Raw genomic sequence first — 19,029 nt, forward strand, 5'->3', positions numbered from 1 at the left:
AATTCGGTGCATCTTTTGAGTATTCCCCTTACGCCCCTTAGTCTTTTTTGAAGGGGAAAGGAATTGGATCAGTGCCAGCATTGCCAGGTACAGCAGATCTGGCTGCCAGTCCTAGCCCTTCCTTGACTGCTTAAGTATTCTCATACTATAAAAATGAGTGACAAATTTAATCCATCCTATACCTCACTGTTTCAAAGATTTCCCCCGCCTCAGGATAGTTGTGCCCAAAAGATGCACTGCTTCCTCTGTATGCAAGCTTTCCAGCATGTCGGTGTCCTGTATGACTCCAGACATTCCTAAAGACTTGCTAGAGCAACTCGGAGATGGTTTGAGGCCTCACTCTGCTGACTTCGGAGTAAGGTTATAGAAATCTCAGATATTATAGGCTAAAGTTGGAGGGATAAATGTTTTTGTGTCTTAGTGTGAAACCAAAGCTGCTTCTGTCAAACTGACTTCTCTACTCTTTAGGTTTGGGCTTTTCATCAGCTTTGTGAAGGGAACAGAAGGAATATGGAACCATCAAGATGTTGTCACTCCCTTGGACTTCGGAACTATTAAATGATGCTTAATAAATCTTATTTTTACAATAATAACTGTTCTCACTTTCATTTCTCACTAGAATGTGTCAAGATAGTGATTATTGCACTTAACATTTGTGGTGTGGAATCCTCAGAGCCAATAGGTCATTGGGGGGGGGAAGTGGGAGGGACATGGGCAAGATATGATAGCCAGCTTCTGAGTATTTCAGTGTTAACTTACCCCACCTCCCTGAATTTACTGTGCTTGTTGTATGTATTTGGTTAAGTTGTATCCTGAACTTTAATTATATTTGCTAGGCACATAGAAATCAATATTTACTGCTCCAGAACAGAAATTTACTTTCTCTACAATATGTCCCCATTGATTAGTTCTGCCCCCTGGAGGGTAGGGTAGGGAGACACTGATTAGGAAAAGGCCACTTGGAGAAGGGAGCATGTAAGATGAGCTTTTAAACAGTCCAGGGTACAGCTTGGATTGGTGTGTGGGGGGGAATCTGGCATAATGTGAAGGACCTTGAACACCAAATGAGTTAGCTATGGGGAACAGGCTTTTTGAGCAAAGCAGTGGTGTAGTCAGCCACAACTGCTGTAGGAATATCAATTTGTCAGTTGTGAGACAAACATTTATACTGTGTCCTGGTGTGGGGATTACAAAGGTAACTGAAAGCCTCTGCCTTCTAGGAGCAAGATACTAGATGACATCGAGAAGAGGGGTGGCTGTCGGGAAGACTAATCAGGCTTTCTCACAGTTGTCTACCTGTGGGATGATGGAACCCTGAGCTGACAGTGGAAGTGCTGTGATTGGTATCAAGGGATGGATAATAGGAAGATTTAGAATCAGATGGAAATGACTCTAGAGGTCACATAGTCCAACTTCCTCATTTAAATGAGGAATAGCCCCACAGGTAATTGGGTCACAAGTAATGTAGGTAGCAAAGCTAGGATTTGAGGTTGTGCATCCCTGGCCCAAGAATGGAGTGAAAGTTATCTACAGAAAGACCTGGGCTCCTGTCTACCAGTTTTCAACTCTGCCTTTGGAAGTCACAGCTGGAAAGAGCCTCAAATCTAGTTCCACCTTCTCATTTGACAAACGTCCAAAAAGACCCAGGGTCATGTGGCACTGTCAGAATTCAAATCCAAGTCCTCTGACTAAATTGTTTACTCAGGTACTTATCTATAAAATACTATTTCATAAGGGCTTTGGGAATCAAAATGTAAATAACTTTTATAAAATTAAGCTATTTGCTGCTCACAGATACTCAGGACACACTCCAGATATGACAAATTGAATCGCTGAAGTAAAAATAACAGCTGGGTTTTTCAATTGGATGGGTTGGAACCTTAGGGTAAAGTTATAATAGAATTTCCAAGCCCTACAGTAAGAATGATTTGGGGGTGGGGAGGAGTGTGCCTTTCCCTGAATCTCTGAAATAATGGCCTTTACAAGAGATCATGTGATTTGAAACTGGCTGCCTCCATAGTTCATTTCACTTCCTAAAACACCTCTCAGTTCTTGATCTTTGGTACTAATTCTAAATCTCCTTCTCTGTAATTTCTTAATCCTTACTGAGCCCCTCCAATGAAGTTAGCATCTCTGATCATTAAACTCTATAGGTCTTAAGTTTCTTTCCTTTTTTGGGGGGGTGGGGTGGGGCAGGACAATGAGGGTTAAGTGACTTGCCCAGGGTCACAGCTAGTAAGTCTCAAGTGTCTGAGGCTGGATTTGAACTAAGGTCCTCCTGAATTCAGGGCCAGTGCTTTATCCACTTCGCCACCTAGCTGCCCCTGGTCTTAGTTTCTTTATTCCTAAAATAAGTGAGTCAGACTACCCAGTCTCTGAGGACACTTCTGGGTTTAAATCTATGATCTAAATTCCAGATTGTATAATTGTGCGTCATTCAGGTCTCTGATATCCAGCCCTGTCCCCAAAAAGCCTGTGTGCTGAGAACTAGCTAGGAGAGAAAGCTTTGTTACTTCCTCTCCTGAAAACTTCTGACACCTAATTTTGTTGTTCAGTTGTTTCAGTCATGTCCTACTACTCCTCATGACCCCATTTGGGGTTTTCCTGGCAAAGATACTGGAATGTTTTGCCATTTCCTCCTCCAGCTCATTTTACAGATGAGGAACTGGGGCAAACAAGGTTAAGCTGATTTGCCCAGGATCACACAGCTAATGAGTGAGGCTGGATTTGAACTCATGAAGATGAGTCTTGCTCTATCCACTGCACCACTTAACTGCCTGGTGACACCTAATAGGTTTGCATTATTTTTTCCTTTGATCATCTCTCCTCTGAGGTAAAAACAATAACAAAAATCCACCCCCCCCCCAGTTGTAAAGTTTCACTGTTAAGGCTGAAGGTCAGGATTTTTAGTAACTCGGGGACCTTGGGAGCTATTCCTCCCTCTCAGTTCTTTCTTGGTCTTCTTTGGGTGTTGGGCTTTGTCCAAGAGGAAGTAGGTTTGGGGAGTGGGGGATCCTCTATCTTTGCTTTATATCTTGTGTTATCCTGCACAAATCACTTAACTTCTGAGTGTCAGTTTATTCAATTTTAAAATGGAGATTATGACCTTATTACCTTATCCCTCATTGATCTCGTGAGGAAAGCTCTTTGTAAACCTTAAATGTGAGTTATCATCATCATCATCTCTGTTGCTTTTGGGGCTTTCTGTAGGCGGGGTTTGGTAGGGGGCCTCCAGGGAATAATTCTGAATGTGGCCAGCAGAGGGTGTAAGGGAGGAGGCCACTAGCATGAGAAGATGCTGATTTAAAGGAAGCTGAAAAGGACTTTAGAGATGTTATAATCCAACCTCATTTCATACAAAACAGTGACCTAGAGAGATGTACCCAAGACCACATGGGTAGTAAGTGACAGAAGTATAATTTGAACCCAGATCCTCTGGTTGCAAAGCCAGTGCTCTTAGCCAATTAGGCAATTAATTGCCTACGATGTGCCAGGCATTGTGCTAGGATTCAAAGAAAAGCAAAAGACAGTCTCTGCTCTCAAGGAACTCATGGTCTAATGAGACAGCAACACATATACAGTTAAACTTGAAAACAATCAATAAAGGGAAGGCATCATTAAGGGAGATCAAAAAAGATTTTGTATTTATTCTATGGCTTCTCTGCACATCAACTAGTGGACCTCACTCATTTTACAGATGAAGGAAACAAGATGGGCAGAGGAAGTGACTTACCCAACAGCTAGCTGGTGATACAGTCAGGATTTGAACTCGGGAACTCTGGATGCAAATCTAGTGTTGACTGGACTACCCCATATTGACTTCAGCTCCTCAAACGTTTACTGTGGGTCTGAAACTATCTAGATGCTATGGACAGATAAGAAGTTTGACAGAGTCTGTGAGCTTTAAAGGTTGTAAAATAACTTTATTAACCATGTAGTTAGCTAATACTACTTTTGGGACCTCAATTTTGTCACTTATAAAATACTGTTAAGACTCGAGTTCTAGGACAGCCAGGTGGCACAGTAGATATAGTGCTGAACCTAAAGTCAGGAAGACCTGAGATCAAATCTGGCCTCTGACATTTACAATCGGGGTGACCCTGAGCAAGTCGATTAACTCTGTTTGCTTCAGTTTTCTCATCTGTAAAATAAGCTGGGGGGCGGCTAGGTGGCGCAGTGGATAAAGCACCGGCCCTGGATTCAGGGGTACCTGAGTTCAAATGTGGCCTCAGACACTTGACACTTACTAGCTGTGTGACCCTGGGCAAGTCACTTAACCCCCATTACCCTGCAAAAAATAAATAAATAAATAAAATTAAAAAAAAAATTTTTTTTTTAAATAAGCTGGAGAAGGAAATGGCAAATCATTCTAGTATCTTTGTCAAGAAAACCCCAAATAGGGTCATGAAGAGTCGGACACAACTAAAATGACTGAAAAACAACACATAAGTTGTAAGGTACCACCCAGATCTCTACCATTCTGGGATTCTGAGTTCAGTACCAAAGAGGGTGTGGAGGGAAAGGGCAGTGTTCAGTATGGTTCAGTGAAAAGAGAGCTGGGTTTGGGGTCAGATACCTGGGTTCAAATCCTTGCTCTGTCACTTTCTACTTCTAGGACCTCGAATCTTCCTCTCGGGGCCCAATTTTCATTTCTGTAAAAATGAGTGATTGGGGGCAGCTAGGTGGTGCAGTGGATAGAGCACTGGCCCTGGAGTCAGGAGAACCTGAGTTCAAATCTGGACACTTAACACTTACTGGCTGTGTGACCCTGGGCAAGTCACTTAACCCCAATTGCCCCGCAAAAAAACAAACAAACAAAAAAACAGTGATTGGACTAAATGACTTCTTTTTTTTTCTTCCTTTTTTTTTTTTTCCTAAATAACTTCTAAGGTTCCTTGAGATATGATCCTATATTCTCTGACCCTAAGGACCATGGTCAGGATTTCAGAGGAGGGAAAGATTCCTATGGGCAGATGTGGCCAGTCTTCAAAAGATTCACATAGAAGAAGGCTCTGTCCTTATTTGAGGAGAAGAGAAAGGAAACCAAATCAAAGAGAAGATGATACTTCTCGTGGAAGTCTAAGTAATCACTGCTGACTGGAAGAGGCTCCCCCATATGAACCGTTAGACACACCCTCTCAGAGGGGAAGAAGGAAGTAGGGGTCAGATCACCTCGGGGTGGGGGTTGGGGGAGCCCTGCAAGTGGTGAGGACAGGAACCTCCCAGAGCCCAAACCCACTTCCTATTGCACTCCTCGGTGGTGGCAAGAAGGGAGGGGGAACTGAATATATGACAAAGTATATGTGGCTGACTGGGCATCTAGCTCCACGGAGAGAGACCCTGGTTGCCTTTGAGCCCCAGCAGAGCAGCTGCCTGCCTGCCTATTAGAACCATTGTCCCCACTGAAGGTCCTACCTTCAGTGCAGTAAAGTTTGGGAGAGGTCTGCCCACTGTTCTCCACAGCCCTACCTCCTAGCACCCAGCACTTAGTCCAGCAATCATGGAAGAAGAGGAAGGTCCTGAGTTTGGCAAACCGGACTTTGTCCTACTGGACCAGGTGACTATGGAGGACTTCATGGAAAATCTGAAAATCAGGTAAGAATCAGGAAAAGCTGACTTAATCCTGTCTCAGATGCTTGCTAGCTGGGTGACCCTGGGCAAGTCACTTAACCTCCATTTGCCTCAATTTCCTCCTCTGTAAGTTGGGGATGATAATAGCAACTACAAGGGTTGTTGTGAGCTAACATGTAAAAACACTTTGCAATAATTATTTGTAAGATGACTATGATGATGATGAGCACTCAGGCACAGGAAGAGTTCTATATACCTGAAGTTTAAGGAGTTGGGATAGTTGAACTGCTAGGATGTAACATAATATAATAACCAGGCATCACCACCCATCAGTGGTTGAGAGTAGCCAGGGATAATGGCCATGCACATAACAAGTGAGCTCACAGCAGTTCATATAGAAGTATGTCCTGAGACCTCCAGGCATCCATCTCCCTTCTCCTCCTCACCCTTCCCTCAGGATTACTGGTCCCCTTCTCTTCTCTTTCACTATTTTTTTTTTTAGTGAGACAATTAGCAAGACAAGTGATTTGCCCAGGGTCACACAGCTAGTAAATGTTAAGTGTCTGAGGCCGGATTTGAACTCAGGTACTCCTGACTCTAGGGCCAGTGCTCTATCCACTGCACCACCTAGCTGCCCCTCCCTTCTCTTCTCAATGACTTCCAGCCATTGGCTTTTCAGAGCTTAACATTGGTCTGTCCCTCCCTACACTACCTCAATCTGACAGCCACTTCACTTTGTCTTTCCCCTCATACTTATTTATCATGGGCATTTCCCAACTCAATCTGGGCTTTTCTCATACTTAATGTGGGTTTTCCCCACTACCCTCCCCCAGCCCCTTTCCCTTTTTATAGCCTCCAAACCCCACCCCTTATGCAACATGGACCTGTGTCCCAGCATAATGCAATCCAGGGGAAAGAAGTGTTGTATTTGAAACCAGATAACCTGGACTCTGCCGTTTTTACTACATGTGTGACTTTAACCTCACGAGACCTCAGGTTCCTCATGTGTCAAATCAGGGCTGTGGACTAGATACTCTGGGGTCTCCTCCCCCTCCACACCTATCGTCAGTCCTATGGTGCTCCGAATATGATGCCCCCAACCTTCAGTTCTCTACAAATAGTAGGGCAGCAGGTGGAGGCTGCCCTACCCTTCCTATTGCTTTGGCTTCTGTCACACCCAGGCCTCTGAGCAGGAAGCAATTAGACCCTGAGCCCATGCCCCTCCCTTTGAGCCAGTCCTCTTGGGTCTTTCCTTACCCACCTTATTTCTCTTCTTCCCTCCTCCTTCCCTAGAGGTGTCAGTCCCTCTTCCCTCTCCCAGATGTCAATCCCATCTAGGATTTTACGACGCAGAACAGCAAAAAACAAAACAAAACAAAAAATCCCACACAAAACAAAAACCTAAAAAAACCAAAACAAAGCAACAAACTCAGAGATCTAGTTTACATCCTCCATTTATTAGGAGTTGAAATTCCAATAATGGACGGGACTCGATTAAGATCACATGTCAAGTCGGTGACTTCTGGGAAGACTTTTCCACATGTACATAAAAGGACAGGATTTGGGTCTGGAAGCAACCTTAAACACCATCTAGACCAACCCCTTCATTTTTCAGATGAGGAAACTGATTTTCTTTTTCTTTCCTTTTTTTTTTTTTACATTTCTATTTCTTTTTTTAAAGTTTCATTAAAAAGTTTTTAAGGGGCAGCTAGGTGGCATAGTGGATAGAGCACCGGCCCTGGAGTCAGGAGTACCTGAGTTCAAATCCGGCCTCAGACACTTAATACTTACTAGCTGTTTGACCTTGGGCAAGTCACTTAACCCCAACTGCCTCACTAAAAAAAAAAGTTTTTAAAATAAAGTTTCATGTGCACTTTATTTACTACTTGTTAATAGTTATAATTTTTTTTCTCAGTACTCCTTTATTTGAAGTTTTGAGTTCCAAATTCTATCCCTCCTTCCCTTCCTCCCCTCCTCCCTCCTTGAGGCAATCAGATATGGGTTATACATGTGCAATTATGTAAAACATTACCATTTTAGTCATTTTGTACAAGAAAACTTGAATAAAGGGAAAAAAATGAAAGAAAGTGAAAACTAGCATGCTTCAGTCTGTGTTCCAACAATATCAGTTCTTTCTTTGGAGGTGGATAATATGCTTCATCATTAGTCCTTTGGAATTGTCTTGGCTCATTGTATTGTTGAGAATAGTTAAGTCATTCACAGTTCTTCATCAAACAATATTGCAGTATCTGTGCACTGCGTTCTCTTGGTTCTGTTCACTTCATTATATATAAATTTTGGGTGAATTTATCTTTCCAGGCCTTTTTGAAATTATCCCGCTTGTCATTTCTTATAGCACAAATGATATTCCATCACCATCATATACTACAGCTTGTTTAGCCATTCCCCAATTGATGGGCATTCCTTTGATTTCCAATTCTTAGCCACCACAAAAAGAGCTGCTATAAATATTTTTTTACAAATAGGTCTTTTTCTCTCTTTGGGGATGTCTTTGGGATATAAAGCTAGCAGTGGTATTGCTGAATCAAAGGGTATGCACAGTTCTACAGCCCTTTGAGCATAGGGAAACTGATTTTCTAAGAGGAAAAAATGCCTTAACCAGTTACACGGGTAGAATACTAGTCCCAGAGCCGGATTCTAAACCAGGTTCTTTGATTCTGACAGCCCTCTTTTTTTTTTTTTAATTTTTTTTAGTGAGGCAATTGGGGTTAAGTGACTTGCCCAGGGTCACACAGCTAGTAAGTGTTAAGTGTCTGAGGCCGGATTTGAACCCAGGTACTCCTGACTCCAGGGCCAGTGCTCTATCCACGTGCCACCTAGCTGCCTCTTCTGACAGCCCTCTTAATCTCTAAGTTGGATTCCAGAATTTGGCAATCTAAGGAACTCATAGCAAAGGTGGCACGTAAAAATATTCTTCCTCCCTCCACATAGCATTCCCTTTCTACATCTGGGAAGCTCTTCCCTATTCACCTTCCCCTGAGGGAGCTGAAGCTGCAGCCAGCTCCTACTGGCTCTCCCTCACTTCCCATATCCAGTCCATTTACAAATCTTGCCATTTCTTTCTCTACATCCCCCTAATCCATCACCTCTCTCCACACAGCCAATACCCCTAGTTCAAGTTTTCATCACCTCTGGCCTGGGCTACAGGACAATAGGCAATAGTCTCCTTGTTGGTCTCCCTGCTTTAAGATTCTTCTCACTCCAATCCAACTTCCAAAGTGATTTTCTTAAAGCACAGGTCTGACCATATTACACTTTCCCCTCCAATGCACACAAGTGGCTGGTATCTTATTAGGTGCTTCTCTGATCTTGTTTACCCTACCATTGTAAAGAGCTCCCATCCACTCATTGCACATTTTCATTGTTTGCCTTTAAAACTCAAGTTTTGTGTTTCAATTATGCCCCCCAAAGCATAGTACAAGTCCTTTGGGCTCTTATGTGATATTGAGACCTTGCCAGTTTAGTCACTAAAGTCCCAGCAACCTCTCCTTTGGTTTTCAGAGGGTGGCCAAGTTAGAGAGATTTACTTCAGCGTAGTGTATAGTATAATACCCTCACACACACCCTCTGACACAAAGAAAGGTAAGATTTAGATTTAAGAAGTTTTAGTTTTAAGAATTTTATTTGCTGTACTGTATTTATAGTCCTGTAGATTTCCTATCTTATGAAAAGTTAATATCTTAAATCAATTGAGATATTAACACAAAAGGTCACAAAATTCTTGGGAATTACTAGTGAAAAATGTTTTGCATGTTACTAACTTTATTTTATACACTGCATTTTATGGGTTATTTCATGGTTACTGTGTTAGGAAAAGTATATATCAGAATTAATGTTTCATTATAAAAATTATATGCAGAAAAGTGTATTTTCAGCAACCTCTAGCAAAAGATTACAGTTTTTGGTGATTTCAGGAAACTAAACGCTCATTTCCCATAAGCTCAATGTATTGACATTCCCATTTTTTCCTCTCATGATGTTTTCTAGGAATGCTGCTCCCATGAAAGTTGAAGATTGACTGTCCTCCCATAGGATACCTCATCCTATAGAAAGCAAGATCCTTGAGAGATTATTTCACTTCTATTTTTATATCCTGAGAGCCTAGCACAATGTCTAGCATGTTGATTGATTGAATGATATGCCCCTTCATACCCACAGGTTTGAGAAAGGCCGGATCTACACATATATTGGTGAGGTGGTGGTATCGGTCAATCCTTACCGGGAGCTGCCCCTGTATGGACCAGAGGTGATTGCCAAGTATCAAGGGCGAGAGCTCTATGAGAGGCCCCCCCACCTCTATGCTGTGGCTGATGCTGCCCATAAAGCCATGAAGCGAAGGGCCAAGGACACCTGCATTGTCATCTCAGGTCAGCCTTGACTTCCCTACCTATCTCTCACTCTTCCTCCCCTCGGGACTCACCCACTTTCCCAGAAATTTGACCCTTTCCCCATTTCCAGGGAGATCTCCCCCTAATTTGTGTCTCCTACATTTCGTGCCTCGGGATCCCTTTTCTGTGATCCCTCAAAATTCCAACTCTTCTCTTCTTCACCTCATTGCTCAGAGTGAGAAGTTTAGAGTGAGCAGTTGGGATGTTGTTGGAGCCTGTTTGGCACCCCTTGGCCCCTATCTCCAGGGACTTGATCTCCACATCTCACTGTAACCTGAGCTGGAACTCTGGCCTAGTGGGTCATGCCGCAGGGATCTTGGCCCATTGGTTGATGAGTGGGGTCTCATTGTTCCTGCGTTTGTTCATCCTCCAGGGGAGAGTGGGGCAGGCAAGACAGAAGCCAGCAAGCACATCATGCAGTACATTGCAGCCATCACCAATCCCAGTCAGAGGGCAGAGGTGGAGAGGTAAGAAGATAAGGTGGGAACAAGAGCACTGGGCATAGAGGAAAGAGAGAGAGGAGCCAGGCTCTGCCCCTTGCCATGGGCAGGTGGCTTCACCTTGAAATGAAAGGCTTGGACTATTTGATGGCTAAGTTTCTTTTTCTTTTTTTTTCCTTGCGGGGCAATGAGGGTTAAGTGACTTGTCCAAGGTCACACAGCTAGTGTCAAGTGTCTGAGGCCGGATTTGAACTCAGGTCCTCCTGAATCCAGGCCTGGTGCTCTATCCACTGCACCACCTAGCGCCCGCGCGCTCCCCCCCTCCCCCCCCCCAAGTTTCTTTAGAGCTGAAGCATTCTCTGCTCCCTATTCCCAAGACTCTTCCAACGGACATTCGGTTTGCTACATTCTAAGGTTCTTCCCAAGTATAAAATTCTATGTTCTAACATCCCTTCCAGCTCTGACCTTTTATGTTTTAAGGGTCCTTTTTGTACTAACATTCTATGTTCTGCATTCTGAGAGTCTTTCTAGTAATGAGTCTCTATTAAAGTTCCTTTCAGCTCTGACTTAGCAATTTAAAATTGGGTCAGAGCTGGAGGAGAAATGAAGCACCCCATTCACTCCCCTGCACCAGATGCAGAAGTAATTGGCGTGATGTGGTGTGGTGTAGTGAGGTGTGGGTTGCTAGGGACATCCCATCACCAATAGTCAGGAGACCTGTCCACTTCCCATCCCTCCCTGTGCTACAACCAACTGTGTGTGATCTTAAGTAAGTCTCTCTGGTCTTTTCTTTAACCTGTAATATGCTGATGCTTGACAAACTGTATGACAGTAAAGAATTGGGAGCTCTTAGGCATATGTGCATGTTGTCTTCCCTTTAGAAGGTTAGCTCCGTGAGGGGAGAAAATATTTCACTTTTGGCTCTGTAACACTAGTGCCTAGCACATAGTAGTCACTTAATGCTTGCTTCCTTGATTAATTGTCCAATTAATCAACATATTTATTAAATCACTCTTCCTAGTTCAGTCCTCTGCCAAGCATTGTAGAGGCGAGGGAAGACTGTTCTTTCATTCTGCCTGGGGAGAGGAACACACGATGACTAGAGAGCAATATAAGGCACCAGAGAATCAAGTGCTACATTGTGTGGTAACAATAATGCTAATGATAACACAGTAGCTGATACTTATAAAGTTCTTTTCCCACAAGTACCAACGACGTTGATAGTGAATGTTTGATGTCCTTACTTAACAGATAAGGCAACTGAGGTTAAAATGAATTACTAGCTGGTAATTGTTAGATTGGGGTTATGGTACCCTGACTCCAAGCCTGGTGCTTTTTTCACTACTGAGCTGGTATAAGTGGGCAGGGAAAGGGGAGAATGGTATGGGCCCAAATACTCAGAGAAGGTTTCAGGGAAGAGGGGAGACGATCTTCTATCTTCTTGAGATATGGCAGAACACTTATGAGGCCTGGCATGGTGAAAAGAGCACTGGACTTGAAGTCTCCCCTGAAGTCAGGAAACCTGAGTTTGAGTTATAATCATTACAAGCCATGTGATACCAACTAAGTCATTCCAACTTTCTGAGTCTCAATTTCATCATCTGCAAAATGGGAATAATAATCATCCCACTACCTGCCACATAGAGGGAAGCTCTTTTGTGAATTTTAGAAATGAGAGCCCTTCTTGTTGTTGTTATCGTTATCATTATCTAAGTGTACTTCTACTCCCCAGACCTGATGAACTGATGTTTTGCTTTAGTCTCGAGGGGGCAGGCCAGCAGGAGGAAGGCCAAATGCTGGAGGAAGGGCCATATCCTGGCCTCCTGAGTCCCTTTCTACCATAATAATCATCTCTTCTGTGCCTTCCCCAACTTTACCCCTAAAAAAAGGGTCAAGGATGTATTGCTCAAATCAACATGTGTGCTCGAGGCCTTTGGCAATGCCCGTACCAACCGCAATCACAATTCCAGCCGATTTGGCAAGTACATGGACATCAACTTTGACTTCAAGGGAGACCCAACAGGGGGTCATATCCATAGCTACCTGTTGGAGAAGGTAGGCCAATTGAATGGGTGTGGGGGAGGAGGGCAGAGGAAAAGGGTATTATCTCACCTGGCCCAAACGGTCAAAGTCTAGAGGCATCTCTATATGATAAAAGGAACCCTACCCTAGAAGACAGTGAGGAGACCCGACTTCTAGTCCTAGCTCCCTCCTTGACTCATTCTATGACTTCTCTGGGTCTCAATTGGCTAGTGTATAAAATGGGGATAATAACATCTGGCTTGCCCTATGAACCCAATCCAATACTGAGGAATATGATATAAACTAGAAGAAACAAAACGAGAAGTCCCATTCTCTTTAGGAGGCTCAACTTCAGTCAGGAAATTTGCTTTTCAACCCCAATTATTAGCTGTATGACCCTGGGTGTTCTTTAATCTCCCTGAGTTTCAAGTTCCTCAGCTATCAAATGAAGACAATAATACTTACCTAGGTTGTTCTGAGGAAAGTGTTTTGGAAATTTTAAAGACTTATGGAAATGGGAATATATATACATATAGATATATATCCACACACATATATATGTGATATTTGTATATATACGTCTATATGTATACACCCGTCTCTATAGATATAGATATGGATATGGATAGACACATGCAGGGTGTGGATGTCCCAAAAGTTTTGTGAAGTATAAATGCCATAAATTTACCTCTCAAAAAAGCATTTAATTGTTTAAATTTCTGTTGTGCTTATTTAGTTTTGTGAATTTTGAATAATACATTTAAAATCTTTATTTTAATTTTAACAAGACAGAGCAAACAGCCACTCACAATGCATTGTGTGTGAGATGGTTTCTGGATGACACTTTTTCAGATAAGCAGATGGGTAGAGGAGGACCTCTTGCTTAGACACCTCAGACACATGTTCTGCATCCATTACTTTTTCTTGTGGGGCCCTAACAAAACTGTCATAATGCATCAAAACCTTATTCAGAGAGCCATCAAAAACCTTATGAAGGCCAGGATTACAAATATAATCCTTTCAGTCACTGAGCAGCAACTGATGAAAGTTTTTGCAAAGTTCACAAATCAACTAGAGGGATGTATAGCCCAAGATGTTGAATTTTTTTTAAACATTTATTTTATTTTCCAGTTATATGTAAGTAGTTTTCTTCTTCTCCTTTTTTTTTTTTTTTTGGTGAGGCAATTGGGGTTAAGTGACTTGCCCAGGGTCACACAGCTAGTGATAAGTGTCTGAGGTCGGATTTGAACTCAGGTCCTCCTGACTCCAGGGCCGGTGCTCTATCCACTGCACCACCTAGCTGCCCCTTGATGTTGAATTTTAATAAGAAAAATTAATATTTAGAGTATTTAAATAATTAACCTTTCAAATATTATTTCTTATAGGTTTAGATTTCAATAGCCTTTATACTTCTGAAGTTTTTTTGTTTTTGTTTTTTGGTGAGGCAATTGGGGTTAAGTGACTTGCCCAGGGTCACACAGCTAGTAAGTGTCAAGTATCTGAGGCCGGATTTGAACTCAGGTCCTCCTGAATCCAGGGCCGGTGCTCTATCCACTGCGCCATCTAGCTGCCCCTCTTCTGAAGTTATTAAATCTTAAAATTGCTTTAAGGTTTTTGGGACACCCTGTATATTATAAATAATATAGTACTAGTAATATCTCCAGCTTAAATGTTTATTAAACACCTACTATGTTCAGAGGAAGGAAGGAAACACTTATTAAGCACTGACTGTGTACCAGGTATTATGCTAAGCATTTTATAAATATTCTTTTTCGATCCTCATAACAACCCTGGGAGGTAGGTGCTATTATTATCTCCATTTTACAGTTGAGGAAACAGGCTAACAGATGTTAAGTGACTTGCTCTGAGCCACACAGCTAGTAAATATCTGAAGCTGGATTTGAACTCAGGTCTTCCTGACTCCAGGTGCAGTGTTCAATCTGCTGTGACACCTAGCTTCCTCTGAGCAGCATATGGCAACACTATGCCATGTGCTTAAGCAGTAGATATTTATTAAGCACCTACTGTCTTCCAGATACTATGCAAGGTGGGTGAGGTGGGAGATTAGGAAAGATTAGGATTTAATGCAGAAGATGGTGCCTGAGTTGTACCTTATTGGCAAAGGAAGGGGATGGGACCCATGCACAAGTATCTAAGATACAAAATTATATATGCAAAAGTTGATAAGAGAGATACAGAATATGTTATGAGGGTCCCAAGGTGTGAGGTCCACCACTGCTGACCAGGTAGGGCTGGGGAAGGCTTCCTGGAGGATGTATGTACCTTTTGAACTGGGTCTTGAAGGAAGAGGCCAAATCAGATGAAATCTTGGAGTCCCATTCAGCCTTGAGATATGATTCTCTGAAGCATTTTTTGCAAGCCTATCATATGCCCAGCCCTGTGTTTTAGGCTTTGTAGGGGAAACAAAGAGGCTCATGGAATCCTAAAATCTTAAAAGTTGAGAGATTGGGGGCGGCTAGGTGGCGCAGTGGATAGAGCACCGGCCCTGGATTCAGGAGTACTTGAGTTCAAATCTGGCCTCAGACACTTGACACTTCCTAGCTGTGTGACCCTGGGCAAATCACTTAACCCCCATTGTCCCGCAAAAAAAAAAAAAAAAAAGTTGAGAGATTATTTAGTCCTGACTATGCTTTTTTTGGTTCTTGCCCTCTAAGAGCTTATAGCTTGGCTGGGGAGAGGGGGTCTAAGCAGAGGAAGCAAAAAATAAAATCTTACATTGTCTCATAGAGTTGGGGTTAGGAGGGCTCCACTCTTTCCTATGCCTGGGGTGCCCTTCCTCCCCATCCTTTCAAGGTAGATTCCAATATTCCTTCTTCCTGATCCTCCTGGTAACAACCTTACCACTCAGACCTGACACAGCACTCTGTTTCGTACCTCTCTGTTGCACTTATTGCCAAATATGGGGTTTTATCAAGATCAGTGGTATTGTCTCAATTCTATACCACACTCTAAACTTGTGAGTTCAGGAACCATGTTTTATCTGACCTTTGTATTTCCCCTCTCCTTGGTGCTTTTTACACAACTTGTATTTAATAAATGTTGTGAGAAAGTGACTCAACCAATCAATTGAGAAAGTCGGATTAGATGACATCCAAGATTAAGTCCTATGAAATCCCTGAATAAATGAATGAGGGAATGAATGAATGGATAAATGAATGAATGAATGAAGTAGAAGTTGAACTGGATCTTAAATGACTAGTAGGAGTTGCATTGGCAGAATGTTTCAGAAAAAGTAAGGAAAGGGTGGGGTTGTGGGTGAGGAAGGAAGGGTTGGAGCGTCACAGACCCCTTATCCCTTCTTTCTTATCTTCCTTCAGTCTAGAGTCCTTAAGCAGCATTCTGGGGAGAGGAATTTCCATTCATTCTACCAGGTAAGAGATGGAATAGACCGAGGGCTGGGAGATGGGCAGTGGTTCCCATTGGAAATTCAGGGGTAGGGCAAGTCACTTAAAATTGCTTGCTTTCAGTTTCCTCAACTCTAAAATGAGAAAATTGGAGTAGGTGATCTTTAAGGTCCTTTAATATGTAAAATGGGTCGGTGGGGAGGTGGTGACCAGATGACCCCAAAATATTCTATTCTAGCTCTAAATGTCCAACTTATGATTAGATGGGTTCAGGAGGAAAAGAGGCTAAGCCAGGCTACTGGCCTTGCTGGGAACTGTTGATAAAAAGCCTGAAGGCATGAGGGAAAGCATTAGGGCATTGGGAACCAGAGAGCTCTCCACTGGGATACCCCTAGAAGTCTGGAGGAAACATGTTGAGTCATATGTAGAAACTGTGGGGCTTCACCTCCCCTCTCCATACCTCTGACCTTCAACCCAGTGGCTAAGGGGAGACGGGAAGTACCACAGCCCCACCCCTGCAGTTCTGTCGGTCAGACCTGGGGAAATCTAGAAGGAAGCACTCCCCCTCCACCCTTCCCTCCTTATGCCCACCCCCTCCCACTCTCCCCGAGTCATACGTATGCTCATGTGATAGTATGGGCCTGTGGGTGAGGTAGGTGACGTGTGCTGTGAGTGCCTCATTCGGGACTATGCATTTCCAAGTATATGTGAGCATGGGGTTGTGTGTGACTCTGCATATGTGAGTCTGTATGCCCATGTGTTGAGCAAGTGAAGGTCTTGGTTTGTGTGTAACAGAATATATCTGTGTGCAAGCAGATGTATGAAGTGCCTTGAGATCCCCCCAAACTGGGAATCTATGGGACTGGATCACTGTGTGCTTTACCCTTAGCACACCTTTGGGGGTGCCGCAGGGGGCACAGCAGAGAGAGTTATGGTTGTTTGAGGTGCAGCAGGGGGTTGCCAGATGCTGACCTCCCCTCTTTTGCACACTTCTCCTTCCCTTTCTTCCCCTCCCTCTAGCTGCTGAGGGGGGCCAAGGATGAGCAGCTCCAGGCTCTGAACTTGCAGAGGGACCCAGCCTTATACACCTTTACCCAGCAAGGGGCAGGGCTCAGCGTGAGTATTGAGGGAAAAGATGGTTAGAGACAACTCACCACACCCTCAAACTGAACAATTCACAGGTGGATGACCCCTTGTACTCACCCAGACTTTGTCAGCTTTTAGCAGCTGAAAGAGCTCTGAATAGTTGAATTCTGATCTGACTGTGTGACCTTGGACATTTCATGTGACTTTTCAGAGTTTCTACACCTATGAAATAGGGATAATAATACTAATACTAATAAATAGAGATAATGTACTACCTACCTATTTAAGCACAATAGAGATAAGAACTATTATTATTTATTTTTGGAAAGAAACTTCAGAGTCTTGGTGTCTGGTCTTTGCTTTTCCAGGGAGCCCATATATCCTCCAGGGAATTCCCCCTTCCTTTTTTTCCATTCATTCATTCATTCACTTATTTATTTATTTATTTATTCATTCATGCACTCATTTATTCAGTTATTTATTTATTTATTTATTTGTGAGGCAATTGGGGTTAAGTGACTTGCCCAGGGTCACACAGTTAGTAAGTGTTAAATTAAGTGTCTGAGGCCGGATTTGAACTCAGGTACTCCTGACTCCAGGGCCGGTGCTCTATCCACTGCGCCACCTAGCTGCCCCCCTTCCTTTTGAGAAACCCTGAAGTCCATTTCCCCTTAGTAGAGGGAATTCTTCCAACCTGGTCTAACTGGGCATGGGGAAGCCCACAGAGAAGGAGTATGCCCTACTCAAAATTCAGCTGTATGGTTGGGGTTATAGAATACCAGGTTGTGGGTGGGGGTCAGTGGGACCACCTTCACATCCTACCTTGCCCTGTTTTCTAGTCCTCAGACAGTGATGAGGCCAATTACAGGGCTGTAATCCAGGCCATGAAGATTATTGGTTTTAGTCCTGATGAAATGGACTGTGTGCACCGGGTCCTTGCAGCCATCTTGCACTTGGTAAGCACTGGGAGGTGAAACCTAGCTCCTCACACCAGGAAGGAAGGAGTGGAAGGTGTGAGGGGGGTGCTTTCTTCTAGATTTTCCTAGGGTCTGGCTGATAGAATAGCAGGGGTGGGGCTGTGGTACTCCCCATCTCCCCAGAATCATGGGGTAGAAGGTTGGAGGGATGGAGAGAAGAGGTGGAAGTAGGGTAGGGACAGTTCTGGTCTCTAGTTAACAAAGGTGAGGTAACGGTTGTTGAGGACATCACTAAAGAGACAAGATCACTAAGAAAGCCTTATTCCTCTGCATGTCCCTGTCTCCCTCATATGATCCTCTCTGGTACATATCACCACCCTCCTCATCCCCCATCCCAAACCTGGTCTTACCCAGCCTCAATTTGTTCAGTGAGCCCTGGGCTTAGAGAAATAAAGTGATGGGGAAAAGGGAAAAGAGAGTGGTGAGAAGAGGAACCAAGAAATCAGACAATTAGTCACTTAGATTTCCCAAGATACCCTTTCCAGATCTAAGCCTCTCCTGCCTAGGCTACAGAGATGTTAATATTTCATTTCAGCAAAGTTTGATTTAAGAGGTAGGACGGTATAATAGAGAGAGCTTGCCTCAAAACCAGTCCCACCTGGGCTTGGGCAAGTGTGACTCTGAACAAGCCTCTAACTTCTATACTCTAGGCAACTCTCTAAGAGAGTAAGCTTCAGAATTTCATTGGTAGAAGAAATGTCTTTGTCTATGAGTTCCTTGCACCAATGATGTCACAAGTCCAGTCCCTATCCCCTTTATTGAACACCTACTGCAAACAATCGTCTGCTAGGCACCAGGATGAAGCCTCCTTTGCCTTCTTGCAGCTTGCAATTTAGTAAAGAGATAAAGACCCAAAGAAACACTGCTAACCATCTTACACAATGTTACATGATAAGCACCCCTGATAGGTGCAAATGAAACACTCTGAGATCTGAGGAGAAAATTGTTCTTGACTGACCTGGGAACAAGGAAGGCTTCCTGGAATGAGTGGCCCTTGATATGGGCTTTACAGAAAGGGCAGGAGAAATTCAGCAGCTGAAGAGGCAGAGGGAGTGAAGTAAGAGAAAGGATAGAAGGGGAAAGTGTAGAGCATGAATGGGGGTGGGGAGGAATGGGGAAGAACAGAGGTTTACAGTCTAGTATTAGACTTCTAGACATT

At 43.4% G+C, this 19,029-nt stretch overlaps 1 protein-coding gene and 1 non-coding gene across 3 annotated transcripts in view; both read left to right on the forward strand.

The window, feature by feature from the left end:
• The first annotated feature begins 249 nt into the window (after nucleotides 1–249).
• On the forward strand, nucleotides 250–382 carry LOC122737786. Its single transcript, XR_006354561.1, has one exon. It is a non-coding gene; the product is annotated as a small nucleolar RNA SNORA9 (small nucleolar RNA).
• A 4,913-nt stretch (nucleotides 383–5,295) lies between these two features.
• The window catches only part of MYO1G (myosin IG), a 40,990-nt gene continuing 27,256 nt past the window's right edge, over nucleotides 5,296–19,029 (forward strand). Inside the window, exons 1-7 of one of the 2 annotated variants that reach the window (XM_043975807.1) lie at nucleotides 5,296–5,595; nucleotides 9,751–9,959; nucleotides 10,354–10,447; nucleotides 12,310–12,475; nucleotides 15,781–15,834; nucleotides 16,828–16,923; nucleotides 17,733–17,849. In XM_043975807.1, coding sequence (XP_043831742.1) covers nucleotides 5,501–5,595; nucleotides 9,751–9,959; nucleotides 10,354–10,447; nucleotides 12,310–12,475; nucleotides 15,781–15,834; nucleotides 16,828–16,923; nucleotides 17,733–17,849 — 831 coding nt within the window. In that variant the 5' untranslated portion in view covers nucleotides 5,296–5,500. The remainder of the gene's footprint in view (nucleotides 5,596–9,750; nucleotides 9,960–10,353; nucleotides 10,448–12,309; nucleotides 12,476–15,780; nucleotides 15,835–16,827; nucleotides 16,924–17,732; nucleotides 17,850–19,029) is intronic. The other variant, XM_043975800.1, reaches the window with a different exon arrangement.

Source organism: Dromiciops gliroides, chromosome 1, assembly GCF_019393635.1.
Source record: "Dromiciops gliroides isolate mDroGli1 chromosome 1, mDroGli1.pri, whole genome shotgun sequence".
Taxonomy (NCBI): Eukaryota; Metazoa; Chordata; class Mammalia; order Microbiotheria; family Microbiotheriidae; genus Dromiciops; species Dromiciops gliroides.